This window comes from Zalophus californianus, chromosome 6, assembly GCF_009762305.2.
Source record: "Zalophus californianus isolate mZalCal1 chromosome 6, mZalCal1.pri.v2, whole genome shotgun sequence".
Classification (NCBI taxonomy): domain Eukaryota; kingdom Metazoa; phylum Chordata; class Mammalia; order Carnivora; family Otariidae; genus Zalophus; species Zalophus californianus.
The window spans coordinates 89,696,257-89,713,462 of NC_045600.1; the positions used below are offsets into that span (position 1 = coordinate 89,696,257).

At 40.2% G+C, this 17,206-nt stretch overlaps 1 protein-coding gene across 3 annotated transcripts in view; it reads left to right on the forward strand.

Annotated features, from left to right (window-relative positions):
• SLC12A1 (solute carrier family 12 member 1) overlaps positions 1-17,206 on the forward strand; it is a 93,511-nt gene that overhangs the window by 23,822 nt on the left and 52,483 nt on the right. For all 3 annotated transcript variants that reach the window (XM_027570290.2, XM_027570289.2, XM_027570291.2), the window contains exons 9-15: positions 796-923; positions 6,476-6,560; positions 9,060-9,211; positions 10,431-10,538; positions 10,846-10,969; positions 12,913-13,014; positions 15,130-15,285. In XM_027570290.2, the coding sequence (XP_027426091.2) occupies positions 796-923; positions 6,476-6,560; positions 9,060-9,211; positions 10,431-10,538; positions 10,846-10,969; positions 12,913-13,014; positions 15,130-15,285 (855 nt within the window). The remainder of the gene's footprint in view (positions 1-795; positions 924-6,475; positions 6,561-9,059; positions 9,212-10,430; positions 10,539-10,845; positions 10,970-12,912; positions 13,015-15,129; positions 15,286-17,206) is intronic.

Here is a 17,206-nt window from a genome sequence, read left to right on the forward strand (position 1 = left end):
TGCATGTTAACATCGTTTTCCTTTCTATTCTTTTCCCTCCTTCTAGCTCCTGCCGTATTTTTTCTGATGACTTAAGCTTTCTTTCCTTGTTTTTGCATCATCCCAGATTCTTTTGTTCGTGTTTTTCTTCCCTCCAACTCTGTTTTTCTTCTACATCGTTCCCTTCTCATTTAAGTAATTTGTTGAGACCCTGTGGGATGGTATTATTTTATGACTAAAGTTCCTTGCTACTATTCTTTTCCTATATATGAAAATTTGGTATAGAATTTAAGATCTAATCTCTGGGAGCAAGAAGTGGGAAGGTTAGAACATAAGTAGCAAAATGTTAAGATAGTTTCACCCACAAGTTGCTCCACCAATTAAAAAAACAAAAAGCATAGAAAAGCTGTGTTTGATTATTTATGCACATAAGAAAGGAGCTGTGTATGTGTAGGGCAGTGTACATGTGTGGTATATTTGTGAATATGCCAGCATGGTCATGAGAAAAATTCTCCATTTCCCTCTTTTTCAATCTTCTAGGCTCTAAAAAATCTGGAGGCCTGGGTCTCTGTTGGCACACAAAAAATTTTTCAGAGCTATGTCCTAGAGATCTAAAACCTTGTGATATATACCTATACTGACTCTTGGCAAATATTGACATCAAGTTCGTCAAGAGTATACCAACATCTTCAAATTCATTCCTTTTAGAATATAGGGACCCATTTGGATGATACATTGATAGAAGCTAAAAATAACCATATCTCCTTTTCTGTAAAGAAAGTCTACAAGATAATGTTCTCATTATTTGTGTTGCAGCATCAATATTTGCGGAAAACTTCGGGCCAAGCTTCACAAAAGGTGAAGGCTTCTTCTCTGTCTTTGCCATTTTTTTCCCAGCAGCTACTGGGATTCTTGCTGGTGCCAATATCTCAGGAGACTTGGAGGTATGTTGTTTTCCTCTGCTTTTGTAATCCTGGGAAGTTGTGGTGCTGTTGGTGAGCAACACAAGCTGTAGAGGTCAACAGTGACCATAGTTCTCTACTGATGTTAAAACCAACATTTCTGTAAGGGTCCCCAGTAGTTTAAAAGTTCTCTCCTTTAATGCCAGACCATTCTGTTTCTGATAGTCCATCCAAAAGTCTTATTCAGTGATATCGGAAAGATGGAGAATATTGGCAGTTTATAACATTTCCAACAAGATGAATATAGTTCAGTGAAAAGAATATCAGAACAAGCCTTTCTCTTTTAAACATCTAAGGAACAAAAACACATAACATTCAGGGAAAAAAACACCCCACCCCCTCCCTCTCCCTCCAAAAAAATCACTTTATTAGTGAATTTTTATGTCATTAAATTCAGAGAAATATTCACTCATTTAATTGGTATTTATTTAGCACTCCATTCATATTACTTTATGTTAAGTACTGTAAAGAGCACTATTAGAATATTGGTTTGAATGTTTTATAAAAGACTAGTAGCAGTGACCTAAAAAGATAGAAGTTTATTTTTCTAGTGGATAAAAATCTGAGCTCATAGGCCATGCAGTGGAATAAGAAAAGTCTGCTCCAAATGGTAGCCCAGGATCCCAGATCACCTCTCTTGATTGACCACTCCTTTAGGGTTTGTCCTCATCTGCAAGGTCCAAGATGACCCGTCACTTCCAAGATCATGTTCCAGCCCACAGGAAGAGGAGTAAAGAATAGAGGGAAAGCAATTCCTGGACCTTGCATGTATTATTTCTGCTGACATTCCATTGGCCAGAATTTAGTCTCTCTGACCTTGCCTAGTTGCAAAGAAGGCTGGGAAATGTAGTCTGTAGCTGGGCAGCCATGAGCCTAGAATTTTAGGGAGTTCTTGTGTTAAAAGGAGGAAGGTGAGAATGGCTATTAGGGGATAGTAAACAGTCTCTAACATATACAAAAAAGGAGAAGACACAGGTCTTACCTCAATACATCTATAATCAACTTTGGAAGACAAGAAATATTTATAAGAGCCATGAAGAGACATGTATAAATGAACATCATATGTAATGTCTGAATAAATTGTGAGATAAACACAATAAACACATAATTGTTAAGTCTGGGATGATTTCCTCAAGGAAGTTACTTTGAAGTGTGAACTTAGAGCAAAAGCTCAATACTGACTATTGTTGAGAAAATATAAGGGTATTCCAGGCAGAGAAGACAAAAGAACAGTCAGGTATGGGGATACTGGAAATAGTAAGGGATCCCTCACAGTTTAACTGGAGAAGCCCTGAGGAGGCTGGATGACCTTATGATACAAGGGGAAATCGTCACTGGTGAGACCCGAGCAAGAGGTGCTTGCTCTGGAATGTAAGTCCGTGAGAGTGGGGACCTTGCCTTTGGTTATATTCATTGCTGCCTCCTCAGAGCTAGGTAGGTTTCAATAAATATTTATTGAGTGAATGAATAAAGGGATTTTGATTTGTCATATTAGGGACCACAGTGCCATGGTAGATTCTTGGGCTGAGATATGGCATAAAATAGATTAGGCGGGTGCTCAGAAAATTAAGTAACTTGTTCAAAATGATTCGAGTAGTTAAGTATCGCTGCTTAACAAAATTTAGCTATGGATGTGGAGCTGCCAGTTTCTCAGATTTGGAAAAGTATTGGAGGTCACTGATTTAAAATTCTGCAAACTGTAAGCACACATTTAAATGAAAGAATATTGTACTTTCCTTAGAAACAAGTTCATATTAGATACTTAGTTGTCAGTTCAGCTCAGCCAACACTTACAGAGCACCTGCTGATGCCAGACACTGGGGAAGCAAGGAAGAGCACAGTCCTCCCTTCAAGTTGCTCATGGTCTAAGGTGAAGACAGACTTACTCTGTCTGAGTCACGAGAAACAAGAACAGAATCATGTACAAGGGAAAGAGGAAACAGTAATTGCCTGTCCCTGAAGAAGTAAGGGAAGGCCTTCAGAGGATAGGGACACTCCATCCAGATTTCAAGGGACGAATAGGTGTTCATCAACAGAATAAAGAAGAGAGGGACGTTTGGAACAGAAGGCCTGGAATGTCAAAAGGCACAGGGAAAGATGCTGCTGATGGAAATCAGTTGACATGTGGAATCGGGCATGCAAGTAAAATTGTTTCAGCAACATTTTCATAAGCATGTTTATAAAGGACCTTCCGTGTGTCCTGACATTCTGGGAGTAAGCAAAGAACCAGAAGATATCCCTATCTAAAATGGCAAGACTTAAAGTTCCTTTCTCCCAAGATGAATGCTACCTTGATTAGGGATGCTATACTAGTAAGGAGCTTTATTTCTTTGTCAGTCGGTACTGAGAAATCTCTGAGTTTGAGTTTCTATATAAAGAAAATGTAGAGAATGTTCTGTCATGATTTTCAGGGCACATGCAGTCATAGTGTTGTAAAAAGTTGCATTCTTTCTACTTAAAAATATTTAGGTGATTTTGCAAGTAAGCTTAACTTTCAGCATATACACTAATATATGCTATTAAGTAGAACGCAAAAATCCTTTAAACTACAGAAGAGGGAGTTTGGATATTATCCCCAAACTAGCCAGAGACACTAAGGAAGTTAGATCAAGGAGTAATATGTTTACGTTTGTTTTAGGAAAAGCCTACTAGCAGCTTGTAACGATGGGTTAGAGGGTGGGGGGGTGATAGGTAGGGAGACCAGAGGCAGAAAGACCAATTAGAGGATATCACAGCAGTCTGGACAAGAGACGGCATGAGCCTGAATTAAGGCCACGGCAGGGGAAATGGATCAAAGGGATCGCTTTTTGTTAGGGTTAGGAGAGGAAACGGAAAGTGTGTTTTCTACTATGATCTGCAGTCAGAAAACACTATACATCACAATCCAGTGCACACATACAAAATTTTCCCCGAGCAGTTTTTAACTTTATTACAAATGATGTCTGCTAATATTGCCCCATCAGTTCAATTCTATTGTATTCTTTTAATGCTGGATGCAACCAACCTACCGAATTGATTCCATGCTATAACTGATGAGGATAAAGAAGCTCAGATTTGGCCATTTAGGTTGCAGTGGCAAAAGGACATCAGAGTAGAGATGTCTAGTGGGTCACTAGATTTATGAGTCTGGAGCTCTGGGAAAGATCTAGGGCAGGACTGGGAGCCATGGCATGGATGAGTTCATCCAGGTCTGTGCAAGAGGGAGGAGAGCAAAGGACCAAGAAAGTGCCCAGGGGACATTCAAAATGTTAGTGGTAGAAAAGGAGTCTGTGAAGAAGAAAGACAAAGAGCCATCTAGGAGGTAAGGAACTCAACAGAGAGTGGGATCATGAAGGTCAAGAGAGGAGAATGTTTGAGAAGGAATAATTAACATGATCAAAAGCCAGAGTGGTCAAACATGTTAGGAACTGAGAGGTGACCACATGTTGGGAAGTGACAAGGAAACTTCAGTACTTTAAAGATAGGATTTCTCTGAGAGTAAAACTAGAAATAATCACATTAGAGATTCATTTCAACTTAGTAAACATGTCTTATTTATACACTATAGGGATATGCAAGACGTTAGCTCTGTTCACAGCCTCAGAATCCTTCTCAAGATGGCACTTCAGGCTGCCAGTGACAACAAGAGTTGGCACAAGGCGATGCTACAAAGTTCCCACCCTGAGCCTTCCACTGGTTAATGCTAATTGATAATCTGTAAATATGTGCCTAGGAGAAGATGTGGGAGGTACCCAAATCTATCCAAGATAGTTAAGATGCAGCTTCAGAGATGCAAGATTAGATGGGGTTGACACTCAAAAAGCAGCAATCTAATAGATTGCTTGTGTATTCTGTCTTAAGAAAAAAAAAATATCTAATAAAGAAAGGTGAAGGAAGGTTAGATTTTTAGGTTACAGCTGGGGAGATGGAAACTAACGTTTAGAATAAAAACTAAGAATTTGTCAAAGTCCTGGTCCCTGTTTAGGGGAAAAGGAGCCAGAGCAGACAGGGTGAATATATGATCACACATTAAGATACTGACATCCTGATTTATATTGGGTCAAGTCTGACCCTCATGTAAATTCTAAGTAAGTAATTTCAGAGTTTGTAGCAGATGGTTCCTCATAAAAGCTAAGCTTTTATGTTTGAGGTACGTGATTGCCCTCCACCTTCACACCTCTTATCTTTATATATGTTTCCTTTCTTCCCACTTAAATTAATCTTCCCATTTCACTCAGATCACAAGACATAGTTTATAAAATAAAACTTGAAACATACCATGAATTGGGAGATTGAGTGGGGCCCATTTCAGCCACAATTACTTTCTTCTTCCTTTGACGTGCTGTTCAACTGCACTCATTAGCCAAAATCACTTTTGCAGACAAGAGTTTGGAAGGAGGACGCTAGGTATATATGCAGCAGAACTAGGCCTATGTACAAATATTCTTAAAGGAGTGGGAATCAATGACCACAGAGTGGCTCCATGGAGCTGACTTACTCCTATTAAGGGCAAATTCACTTGTATAGTTATTTCCAGCTGTCACGCTGGAAATTTACCATGAGTTGGCCTCTCCGATGGATTTGATCAGCAGATTTAAGTTAAAAACAAAAACAAAAAAGCTCAAACTTTGACTACATTTATTGCTTATTTGTATTGATACATCTCAGGTCCTCTGGTGGGGGGACTAATACCTACTGAGATTGTGCTTCCCTCAATTCAGTATTTATTGACTCTTTCTATATGCCAGGCACTGCCTTGTATAAGCAAGAATACATTGAAATCTCTATTTAATAATCCCTGTTAAGTTGAATTCAATAATTTAAAAGTTATGGTGCTTGGAAATGATTATGCTATGATTTAGCCCCCAAAACAGGATATAAAATGGTATGTTATATATGATGTGAGCTCAGCCCAGTGAATTTATATACATGCATAAGCAAAAAAGAAAAGCCCATTTTCTGGTATAAGCTTAAATTTGCCTCTTTCTTTATGCCTGCTTATGGAAATTAAATATCTCCCATAGCAGTCATTCCTGAACTAGATTCCAAATGGGAAATTTGAGGGATTGGAAAACTTAGTAGATCATCTTTTTTGCTTCAGAGTTATTTATTTTTAAGGCAAGCCTAAGCTTAGTACAAAACTAATACCCACACACAGATATTGTCAAGGTGCATCAATGCGCGGGGTGTGTTTGTGTCTTTCCCCTAATACATTAAGGTTTGATGTATCTGCATAAAATTCACAGGAGATAAAGGGGAGGGAGACGCTTAGTGAGTGAGCTAACTGGTCTACTTTTCTATAAAAACTCTGTCCTGGACAGTTAGAGATCTCTTCTATTCAGCGCAAAGTTCTAGAGACTTCTTTATTCACCTTGAACACCTTGTATTTGTCCAAAAAGAACTCAGGCTCACTACTTTGCAATTTGCTTGATCTTTTCTTTCAACCCTGTCTCAGGAAGGGTAGCCTAAACATTTGAAATACAGTAATAACTCCAAGTCATTTCTATTTCTTATTCCACCCTGTCTCTTCATCCCACCATATTGTTTCTTCAAAGGATCCCCAAGATGCCATCCCCAGAGGAACCATGCTGGCCATTTTCATCACCACTGTCGCTTACATAGGAGTTGCTATTTGTGTAGGTGAGTTGTATGTCTCCGGTGTCCGAATGCCAGAATTACAAGGAGTCTGGTTGTTCTTATGTCCAGTGGGCTTTCAGTGGGTAGAAAGGTTTTTTTTAAAGACAACATTTTTAATTCCCTTCCTGGGTGCTTTAGGGGTTTGAATGCAATTAAGCTGTATTACAGGTGTCTCTGGGTCAGGGCTAGGGTAGAGTTAATCAGATTGTTATTCCACATGAACACAAAGAGAATCCCATTTAGTTACTCTAGGTGATAACCCCACTGCCAAAGGAGCCACCATTCCCAGCATCCACCTCCCTTGCCATGGGAGGCAGGTGAGAAACAGAGCGAGAGAAAAGAAGCCAGAAATAAAACAAAACAAAAACAAAAATAAAAGCCTTAGGAATGTATGAAAGACATAGAATTGATGGCTGTATCTTCTCCTTGCACTACTGTCCCTGATATGGAAATGTCACTATCACAAGTTGGCAGGAAATCAGAACAAGACCCAGCTGCCAGCAGTGTGGGTGGTCAGCCCCCACATTGCTCAGTAAGCGGAAAATATGTGGATGCACCTGCTGTTCCCAAGCTGACTTTCATTCGACCTGCTGTCTGCAGCCACACCTCCTCCTGGTTGGGGGTCACCTCATGCTTATGCCACAGTAGGAGAGGAAGAAATGTGGAACATCCAGAGAAGAAAACTCTTGTCTGTGCACACTCGGGAATATGGGTCCCCACTGCAGAAGCCCAAATGACCATTTTACCGAAGGGCACATCCCAACTGTACTCTGCTAAAGGAAATTGGGGAAGTGCATTTATATTACTTTGGCTTCTGGAGAAAAAAGCAAAACCGTTAACTTCTCTCACTGTCTCTTATTTGAGGAAATTGGATAATGTTAGGTGTATTGGTGTGGCATTTCCAAGTTGAGTTACATGTAAAGAGATTTTATTCCAATACTTTAGAAAATTGACACATTTTAAAATGACATTGAAACCACCTTAAGTTAAATTTCCCAAATGATTTCCTATCTCACACAATGTAAAAATGAAGGAACGAGTAAAGTTATAGACCTGATTTGAGAGATTCTTCCAGTTTTTGCCTGGAAGAAAATTCCCTTTCTATACTTTTCCCTGGAGAGGAGGATAGTCCTGGGGTCCTTGGCCTGTCATTAGTGCAAGTTATGGCTCATAGCTCGGCTTCACGGAAATTTAGGGAGTTGTATTGCACAGAAGCCAAAATATATGCTTCCAAAAAGTCAGCTCAACATAAATGAACAATGCAAAAAGGTAAAATCGGGAACAGATTGTTTTGCTTGGTAACCAACATTCATAATTTCAACTGTTTAAGCAGAGGCTAGGAGGCCACCCCTCAGGGCTATGTAAACAGGATTCCGGTACTGATTATTTTACTCTTCCAACTCGAAGATCCTATTGTTTTTAAATCTTTTGCAGATTCACAGGATATGAGTTCTATGGATAAAATTGAGGGTTCCCATTAGTACCTGTCACTGGGACCTCTCTTAAAGTTATTAGCAAGAATGAAAATTCATACCGGCTAGAGTTTGAAAAGCAAAATGAACAGTTTTATTGGTTGGAATTTAGTTTGTAAAATATTTATCCTTCAGGTAGTTCAGAAAAGTTTCTACATATTTTCCACATATAATCATATATTTCAATAATCCTATCAAATACATAGCGGCAGAGATTATAGTTACAAAATTCATAAGGAAAGTCTGTTAAAAAAATATATATCAAGGATCTTTAAAAAGTTCATAACTCCATTTCTAGGAATCTATCCTAGAGAAATATTTTGAAATAGAGAAGAAAAAATTTGTGCACAAAGATATTCATCATAGAATGTTTATAATGGAAAATAACAGAAATATCAAAATAGATAAAAGTAATGGAATAAACTGATATTTGGTCGAATATTATTTGACCATTAATATTACCAAGGAAATCTCAATATTTTATCCCCAAACATTTTCTTTATTTTTTAAACCTTTAAAATTCTATATAAAGTTGAATTATAACTCTTTAAAAAAATTATGCAAGGACTATCATCAGTTGAAAACAAGGGCTCAGGTCTCTTAATTACTAGAATTCAATAATGCCATCCCTTAGTTCTCTTGCAGATGAGGAAATAAATCCTTCTACCTGAAAAACACCTAGTCAGTAGCACCATGCCAGAAATATGAATTGAATATTATGTGCAAAGCACTGCCATGTGCATTTCAGAAAGTAAAGGTTGGAGAGTTCCAACCCCCAGGTGTCTTACAAAGGTAGGTGAGAGCTTGGACTTAAACCCCCCAAGGCAGTAGAAGTGGCAGAGCAGACTGTCAGAGACAGGGGGTGTTCTGGAGCCTCTGAGGATGGGAAACTTCAGGTACCATGTCCCTAGGATGACAAGAGAGGATGCGGTGGACCTGCTCAGACTCAAAGTAAACTATGTTTTCAGAAGAAAATCCCATGGGAGCAGAACGCTTATAAAGAAATGATGAGCCACGGTTGTTTCCTCAGGGGCCTGTGTGGTCCGAGACGCCACCGGAAGCATGAATGATACCATCATTTCTGGGATGAACTGCAATGGTTCAGCAGCCTGTGGGTTGGGCTACGACTTCTCAAGATGTCGACATGAACCATGTCAGTATGGGCTGATGAACAATTTCCAGGTTTGAACAGAAAAAAAAAAGTTTCTTTCTTTTTGCTATTTGTGTAGGTAAGTTGTATGTCTCTGGTGTCAGGATGCCAGGTTTAAAGGTTTCATTTGTAGAATGTCATGTGTAGTATAATGTTTCATTTGTAGAATGTCATTTGTAACTTCTGACTTTGCAACTGATTAATTATTGGTCCATTTGAATTCAGCAAGGAACAATTTGTGCGTGAGGGAAGGGAGCTCCATAGACATTATGTGGCGGCAAATCCTGTGGTTACATTTACTGTGGTGGGGAGAGAGCAGGCAGTTGTATGAATTGCATCACCAGGGAAAGATTACCACCCGACATATTGCATCTTCCAATCAATGGTGCCAGATTTCATGGTGGGGAGAAGGAGAGACTTAGATAGTTGGTATTTGGAATGCACTTTGTGCATGGATCTCAGTTTTGGGAAAGTCCCTGACATGATCCTGGGGTGCCTGGAAAACAGGGCCAAGAGGGACATTGTGAGTGGCAGAAGGGGGATGGAACAAGAGAAGTTGGGAAAACTGTGGAACTTGAAACATCAGTTTGTCTGAATGATTGGTGAGCGGAGGGAGAGGCAAATTTGTCATGAAGTCTTCATTCATCTATTTTAACAACCAAAAAAGAGAAATTAACTCAGCCGAAGTCATTATTCCAAAATATGACTTAAATTGATAGAATCTCATCGTGTCTCAGATCTAAAATTATATTTAATGAGCACAGAGAAAGCAAAGGTTTGAAAAGCCTCTACGTGCAGGAAGAACAAGAAAGGCAAAAGCTTTTCAAAAGACTGGGAAACAGCTGAGCCCTCCCCAAACCTTATTAAAATACCACTTTCTGCTCCACAGAATTTCCCATTGTCAAAGAAACATATGCTCCCAAAGAAGGGGGGAAATGTTGTCAAAATCCTTGAAACCATTTCCTTCTTCATTTTTTTCCAGTATCTTCTGGAGGTATTGTGGTGAGCATTTCCTATTTTCATAAACAACGACAACAAAATGGCCATTTCCATTTTGAAAAAACAAATATGAAGAACTTGAGAATGAAGCAGGGCAAGGGGGTTGGAATCTGATTAGAAGCAATTGGCTTATAAAGGAGATTCCAAATCATGGAAAGTAGAAGGGGAAGCATTTGCATAAGATTTTGGCTTTGTTTGTTTGTTTGTTTTGTCTGTTGGATGAGTCTCCTTACTTGAACATCTTTTCCCAAGGTCATGAGCATGGTGTCAGGATTTGGCCCCCTCATCACTGCTGGCATCTTTTCTGCAACACTCTCCTCAGCCCTGGCCTCCCTCGTCAGCGCACCCAAAGTGTTCCAGGTGACATAAGCCAAGAGCACGTGCTTCTCCCTACGTCCGTTTCCACTGAACGTGGATCAAGCTGAAATATTTGTTCTCACCAGCCATCATTTTCCAAAACAGTTTAATGTTTGCATCTGGCTCAAATGCTGTCTGCCACATAGTCAAGATCGATTCAAATAATATAAAGAATGATAAACTGCTGTGTTAACTTGTGCCTGTATTGTCTATCACTTCATCTTTCTCCAAATCTTCTTGTTTGAATCACCTAGGGAAAATGACTGTGCATGGATATAAATGACAAATTTCTCCTCTTCTTTTCCATTAGGCTCTGTGCAAGGACAACATCTACAAAGCCCTGCAGTTCTTTGCAAAGGGATATGGGAAGAACAATGAACCCCTGAGAGGATACTTTCTCACTTTCGTTATAGCCATCGCGTTCATTCTTATTGGTTCGTGATTTTCTTGTGCTTACTGAAAGCTAGAGAATTCTTCTGATTACTGGTAGGGTTTTCCTTTCAGCTTGAGGAATTACCTGTTTTCTGTTTAATATCCCAATTGGGCATATTGGAGTCTGTCTAAGAAGGAAATGAGGAATCCTTGTGTGCAGACAGCCTTTGAGGACTTGAGGTAGACTTTGGACTTTAATCTCTTCTTTGAATCCGAATGTTGGAAATCCATCCAACCAAATGCAACCCAAATCCTTCCTCCAAGCTGCCTGATATCCTCTAATTCTAGAGTCTTCCCCAGCTGCCACCTGTCTCCACATCTCCTGGCCTGGCAGCTACCAGGAGAATTAAAGTGTCGTTTACAAAATGTTGGTCCATTGACCACCTATATCAGAATCAGAATCACTTGGGGGTTTGTTAATGTGTTGATTTTTCAGACCCAACCCCAGAGAGGATAAGGGCATAAGGAATCTGCATGTATACAAGCTCCTCAAGAGATCTGTACACTGAGGTTTGAGAACCCCTTGCCCAGACTATCATCTCGGCTCCCTCGCCCTCTCCCTCTAAGCAATATAGAAACAGCTGCATAATCTTGGAGAGGCACATTCATCAACTTTAGCCTGCACATTCCTCATTCCTCCCTAAGGTGCCACCTTTGCTGGTGAGCATATCAGATGAAAAGAAGCAAAACGCAAGGCCATGGTAACTCTGTCTAGAAGGGCAGAGCCTTCCTCAGCGCAGTGGCACCAAACAATAAAGGCTCCTCATCATCACATAAACTCAGGAAGTGACTGTAATTCCTGAATCCTCATGAGATTTCTACAAGGTTGAAGAGGGGGAAGATATGACTATGTTTGTTAGATTTTTTAAAAATTAAACAAAAAGCGATTATGTACAGAAATGTTTCCATTACATAACTTAAAGACCTCGGGCGCCTGGGTGGCTCAGTTGGTTAAGCGACTGCCTTCGGCTCAGGTCGTGATCCTGGAGTCCCGGGATCGAGTCCCACATCGGGCTCCCTGCTCAGCGGGGAGTCTGCTTCTCCCTCTGACCTTTCTCTCTCTCTCATTCTCTCTCTCAAATAAATAAATAAAATCTTAAAAAAAAAAGACCTCAAATCATTCCCCTATAATGTATTTATGTGATCAAATAGCCAAAGTGTTAAAAAAAATTGTATAAATTAAATATCATCCTTAAAAATGACTCACAACAACGTACATGAGCTTCATGGCAACTATTTTTGCCTACTTCCCTGCTGGCATCTATGATCTAGAATCACACCCAGCTGCCGCTTGCATTTGCATCACTGAGGTTGATAAATGAGAATGTTACTAAATTATTTCTTATACAGCAAACCATTCAGCTAGGATTAAATTATACCAGATATTTAGCTACTGGGGTGAATATTTTTTTGGCAAACCTTGAAAGGTAGAATGCTCTCGAAATGTTAAGAAAAGGGCAAAGGACTAGCAAGAGTTCTGCGAGTCAGGGGGAGCAAGTTAGACATGGAAATTTCCAATTAAGCATTTCGGGTGCCCTGGTATTTAACTGATCTGTTGTCCTGTAGAGCTTTTTGCTTATATCCACAGCAGAGAAAGATTGCAGGATGTGGTACCTCTGCAAGAGCGACAGGGGAGTTTATCGTCTGCCCAGTCGCCAAACCCTCCACCCATGCCCATTTGAATGTTTGCTAGGTAGAGGTCTTGTCTATCGTCTATTTTCTCTCATTGGGAGGTATTCTTGCTCCTTGCTTTATGGAAACCCTGGCTGAGAATATATTTTTAAATGAATGCAGTCCCAAAGAAAAATCACTAACTTCTTAAACTTTGACAGCTGCTAGCTATGTTTTCAATTTCCAAATGAAGCCAAGCTTCCAGGCTCTGACAGCTGTTCAGCCCCTGGTCTCATCACTCACACGGACATGCTCACTTGTGCTTCTTTTACAGCGGAACTGAACACCATTGCCCCCATCATCTCCAACTTCTTCCTGGCCTCATACGCCCTTATTAATTTCTCCTGCTTCCATGCCTCGTATGCCAAATCTCCGGGTAAGTTGACTCTTCAAAACTAAAAGAAGCCTAAGCAGACAGTTAGTTTGTCTCAATAAGATGAAGTAAGTCAGTGAAAAGTGCTCAATCTGTGTTTATATGTTTCCTTATATCCTAGTGGGCAGCATAATCCACTTTATTTTGGTGAGTTGGAGAGGGGGTGACTTCTGAAATAGAAAAAGAGTCATTTGAGCAATGGCCTTTTTGACCAACCGTAAAGTCAATTTTCTCCTGTGGCAATAAATTATTCATTGCAAGAGAAACCACATTTATTTCAGCAGTAGAAAAACACCACTATTTATTTCCAGGGTGAAAGTGACCACAGAAGTGGAATAAATGTATATATTTGAAACTTCCTTACTATCAATTTGTTTCCTGCCCATGGTGCAGAAGAGAAGGATGAGTAGTTCCCATAATTACCTGCTGAGTGCAGTCAATGCAGATTCGTGCTGAAGCCGGTGGCATCCCTGCCCTCCGCAGACTGTGGGTGAAAGAGGTGCAGAATTTCACACCAAATAACCTTCCCTATCTCGCCACCTCTCACCTCTGCCTCGCTTTCATCAGCTATTAGAATTCCTTCTGCCTTTCCACCAGAATAGATACTCGTCACTATTGACCTTCAGAAAGTTCTTCACCACAAGGGCCTTTATCAGGGATATGAACACATTTCTGTGTGGTCTGTGTGGTCTCAAGCCTCTTTCGGGAAACCTGCTGCCCGTGAGACACAATACGGATGGAAGGGGAGCTTTCGTCCACCCAAGGCCACAAGGCTCCAGAAGATAACTGAGGAATTTTTATTTCTGTCGTGTTGTCTTCTTTTAAGCAAAGAACAGAAAGTTCTAGTCAGTGAACACAAGTCATAGAAATGTGTGCCTCCATGCCATGTTATGTTCATCTTTGAAAAAACAAGGTGAAGGGTGCCTGAGTGGCTCAGTCGGTTGAGGATCTGCCTTCGGCTCAGGTCATGATCTCAGGGTCCTGGGATCGAGCCCGAGGCTGGACTCCCTGCTTATTGGGGAGTCGGCTTCTCCCTCTCCCTCTGCCTGCTGCTCTGCCTACTTGTGTTCTCTATCTCTCAATCAAATAAATAAATAAAATCTTTAAAAAAAAGGTGAAATAATAGAGTAGGTAAGGGAAAGAGTGGGAAGGAAGAAGAGAAACGGGAAGAGAGAAAAAGAAAGAGGGGGAAAAATAGCAGACCGAATAGAGACAGGTGGATACACAAAGCCACGAAATGACACACACACACAGTCAGACTCAGAAAAATAAGGGCATTTTCAGGGATGTCCTCAAAGTGCTATTTCCATCTTGTGGGCATTTCAGAAATTCCCCTTAAAGACTTGGAAAGCTCTGTTGTATTTTGGCAACTCCAAATTTAAAATGTACCTCACCCATCGTCCAAATGCCCTTCAAATCATAGCTTCCCCAGCTAGACGCTGCTGTCTCCCAGCTTCTGCATGGCAGGAAACTAATAGAACAGGGGACACTCCCATGCATATATGAACCGTGAGAAATATTTTCACTGTAAAATGCAAAATCTTATTAATGCATTGGGTTTAAGAAGCCTTTGGCGAAAAACGTCTCCCTCTTTTTCCATAGATTATTATTTCTGAGAGGGCAAGTACTGTCCTCTTAAGGTAAAGACAGAGCTTGCAGGCAGTTAGTGGCTTGACTTCTGATGATGCTCTGCCTTCTCCATGGGAACAATAAGCCCATTGTCTTAACTGCCTCTTTTCTTGGGCCACCAAGCAGTGTCTCCCCCTCCTTCCCACTAGACCCCACTCTTTTCATCTCTCCTGCCTCCTTTCAGCTCCTGATGGTATAGCTAGCAGAAGCTTAAGGTGTCATAGCCGGGGAAGACAATTGGGGCGTGCAGGACATACGAAAAGGCCATAAGTGACACGTTTTCTGTATTTCACAGCATTCTTATTTGATGTACCTTCCTAAGCCAGGGACCCGAGATCACAGAAAACTAATAACAGAATTGGGAGCTTGATCCAAAAGTTCTGATTTTTATTCTAGGAAAAACTGCTGCCTGCATGCTAATCATATGCGGTGGTATAGAGCGATAGTGTGAAAGTTTTTCTTATGCACCGAGATATTTTTTTCTTTCAGGATGGAGACCTGCATATGGAATTTACAACATGTGGGTATCTCTTTTTGGAGCTATTTTGTGCTGTGCAGTTATGTTTGTCATCAACTGGTGGGCAGCTGTTATCACCTATGTCATTGAGTTCTTCCTCTACATCTACGTGACTTATAAGAAGCCCGGTAAGATGAGAGGAGGGGTTTTTGAAAGCAACCATTCATTCAACAAATGTTTATTGAGCAGCCCCTATGTACTTAGGTGTGCCATGTGAATGGTGGATGTTAATAATACAATACAGCATAATAATATTTAACCATGTTGAGCACCTGTTATTTACCATGCCTTCATTGAATCCTCACAATAATGCTATATATTAGGTATTATTAGACCCATTTTACAGATGAAGAAACTGGAGTTCAAAGAGTTGACTGCTTGCCGAGGTAACAGGATGTGATGGAGTTGACATTTTAAGTAGAATGTATGATACCAAACCCCATACACTTTCCATTATATCACCTTCTAAAAATCCTGATAAATAAGATATAATCCCTGTCCTTAAGGAGTTCACTGACTCACACACAAGCAACTAACCATAATGCAATATAGTAAGTACCATGCAATGGCATGAGAAAATTACTGAGAAGAGGAGAGAGAGTGATTAGCTCTGACTAGAGTTGTCCAGGAAGTCTCTTCTGGTTCATGGCTTGTATTCCCAGAGCCAACACTCAGTAGGTACTTAATAAATATTTGTTGAATGAACAAATAAGCTACTTAAAAAAAAGACAAGAGACTAGGGGTTGTTTAATCAGATAGAGCCCGGGAAGGTTATTCTGGGCCGAAGGAGAAGCATGAGTGAAGTTAGAAGGCATGCAAAGACGTGGCATATGTAGGAAGCTTCAAGGCCTGTAACATGGATGGAGTTTTTGTGTGCTAAGGAGAAGGGGCATGAGGTAAGCCTGGAAGAGTAGGTTGGGGCCAGATAAGTAAGAAACATAAATGTCATGCTAAGGAATATGTGAACAACAAGAGGCTGCCATAGATCACTCAATTATATCTGAACTTCGGATGTTAACTTTAGAATCAACGAGAAGGAGGGACTGAAGCTGTGGTACAGGGAAGCCCAGTCTCGGGAGTCTGACAGGCCCAAGCCACCCTCACATGTCCCTTACCTGTACTGCACAGGAAAGGAGAGAAGAAAGGAGAAAGTAACTAACTTGGAGGGATTTTTTCCCTGTTTTTCTTCATTCCTTTATGCATCAGGCATAATTTATGTATGGTAAAATTCACCTTTTAGATGTACAGTCTATAGGTTTTGACAAACTTCAACAGTCTTGTAACCACCATCACAATCAAGACAGAGGACATTCCCATCATCATTAAAAGGTCCCTTTACACTCCCATGTAGTCGATCTCTTCACCTCAACTTAGCCCCTAGTAACCACTGTTCTGATTTCTGTCACTATACCTTTGCCTTTTCAGAATATGACGTGGAATCGTGTAGTATGTAGCCTTTGTGTGTGCTTCCTTTCACCTAATATGATGTTTTTAGATTCATCCATGTTGTTGTATGTGTAAGTGGTTTGTTCGTTTATGTTGAGTAGTATTTCATTGTATGAATATATCTCAAATTATTAAAAAATGTATTTGCCAGCTGATGGACATCTGGGTTGTTTCCAGCTTGGGATGATTATATATGAAGCCGTTATAAACATGCAGACAGAGGACTATAATGTGGACCTCTGTTTTCATTTCTCTAGGAGTGGGATATCTAAGGGTGGAATTTCTGACTATAAAATAAGAGTATGTATCTTCATAAGAAACTGCCAAACTGTTTTCCACAGAAGCAGTGTCATCTTTTATTCCCACCAGCAATGAACGAAAGTCCTCATTGCTCCACATCCTTGTCAGCACTTAGTATAGTCCGTTGATTAAGAAAAAAAAAGTTCTAATAGATGTATAGTACTATCATTTTGCTTTGCCTTGCATTTTCCTAATGACTAACGATGAACACCTTATTTGCCATCCATATATCCTCTTCAGTCAAATGTCTGTTTAAATCTTGTCCCCATTTTTTTGAGTTGTTTGTTTTCTTATCATAGCAGT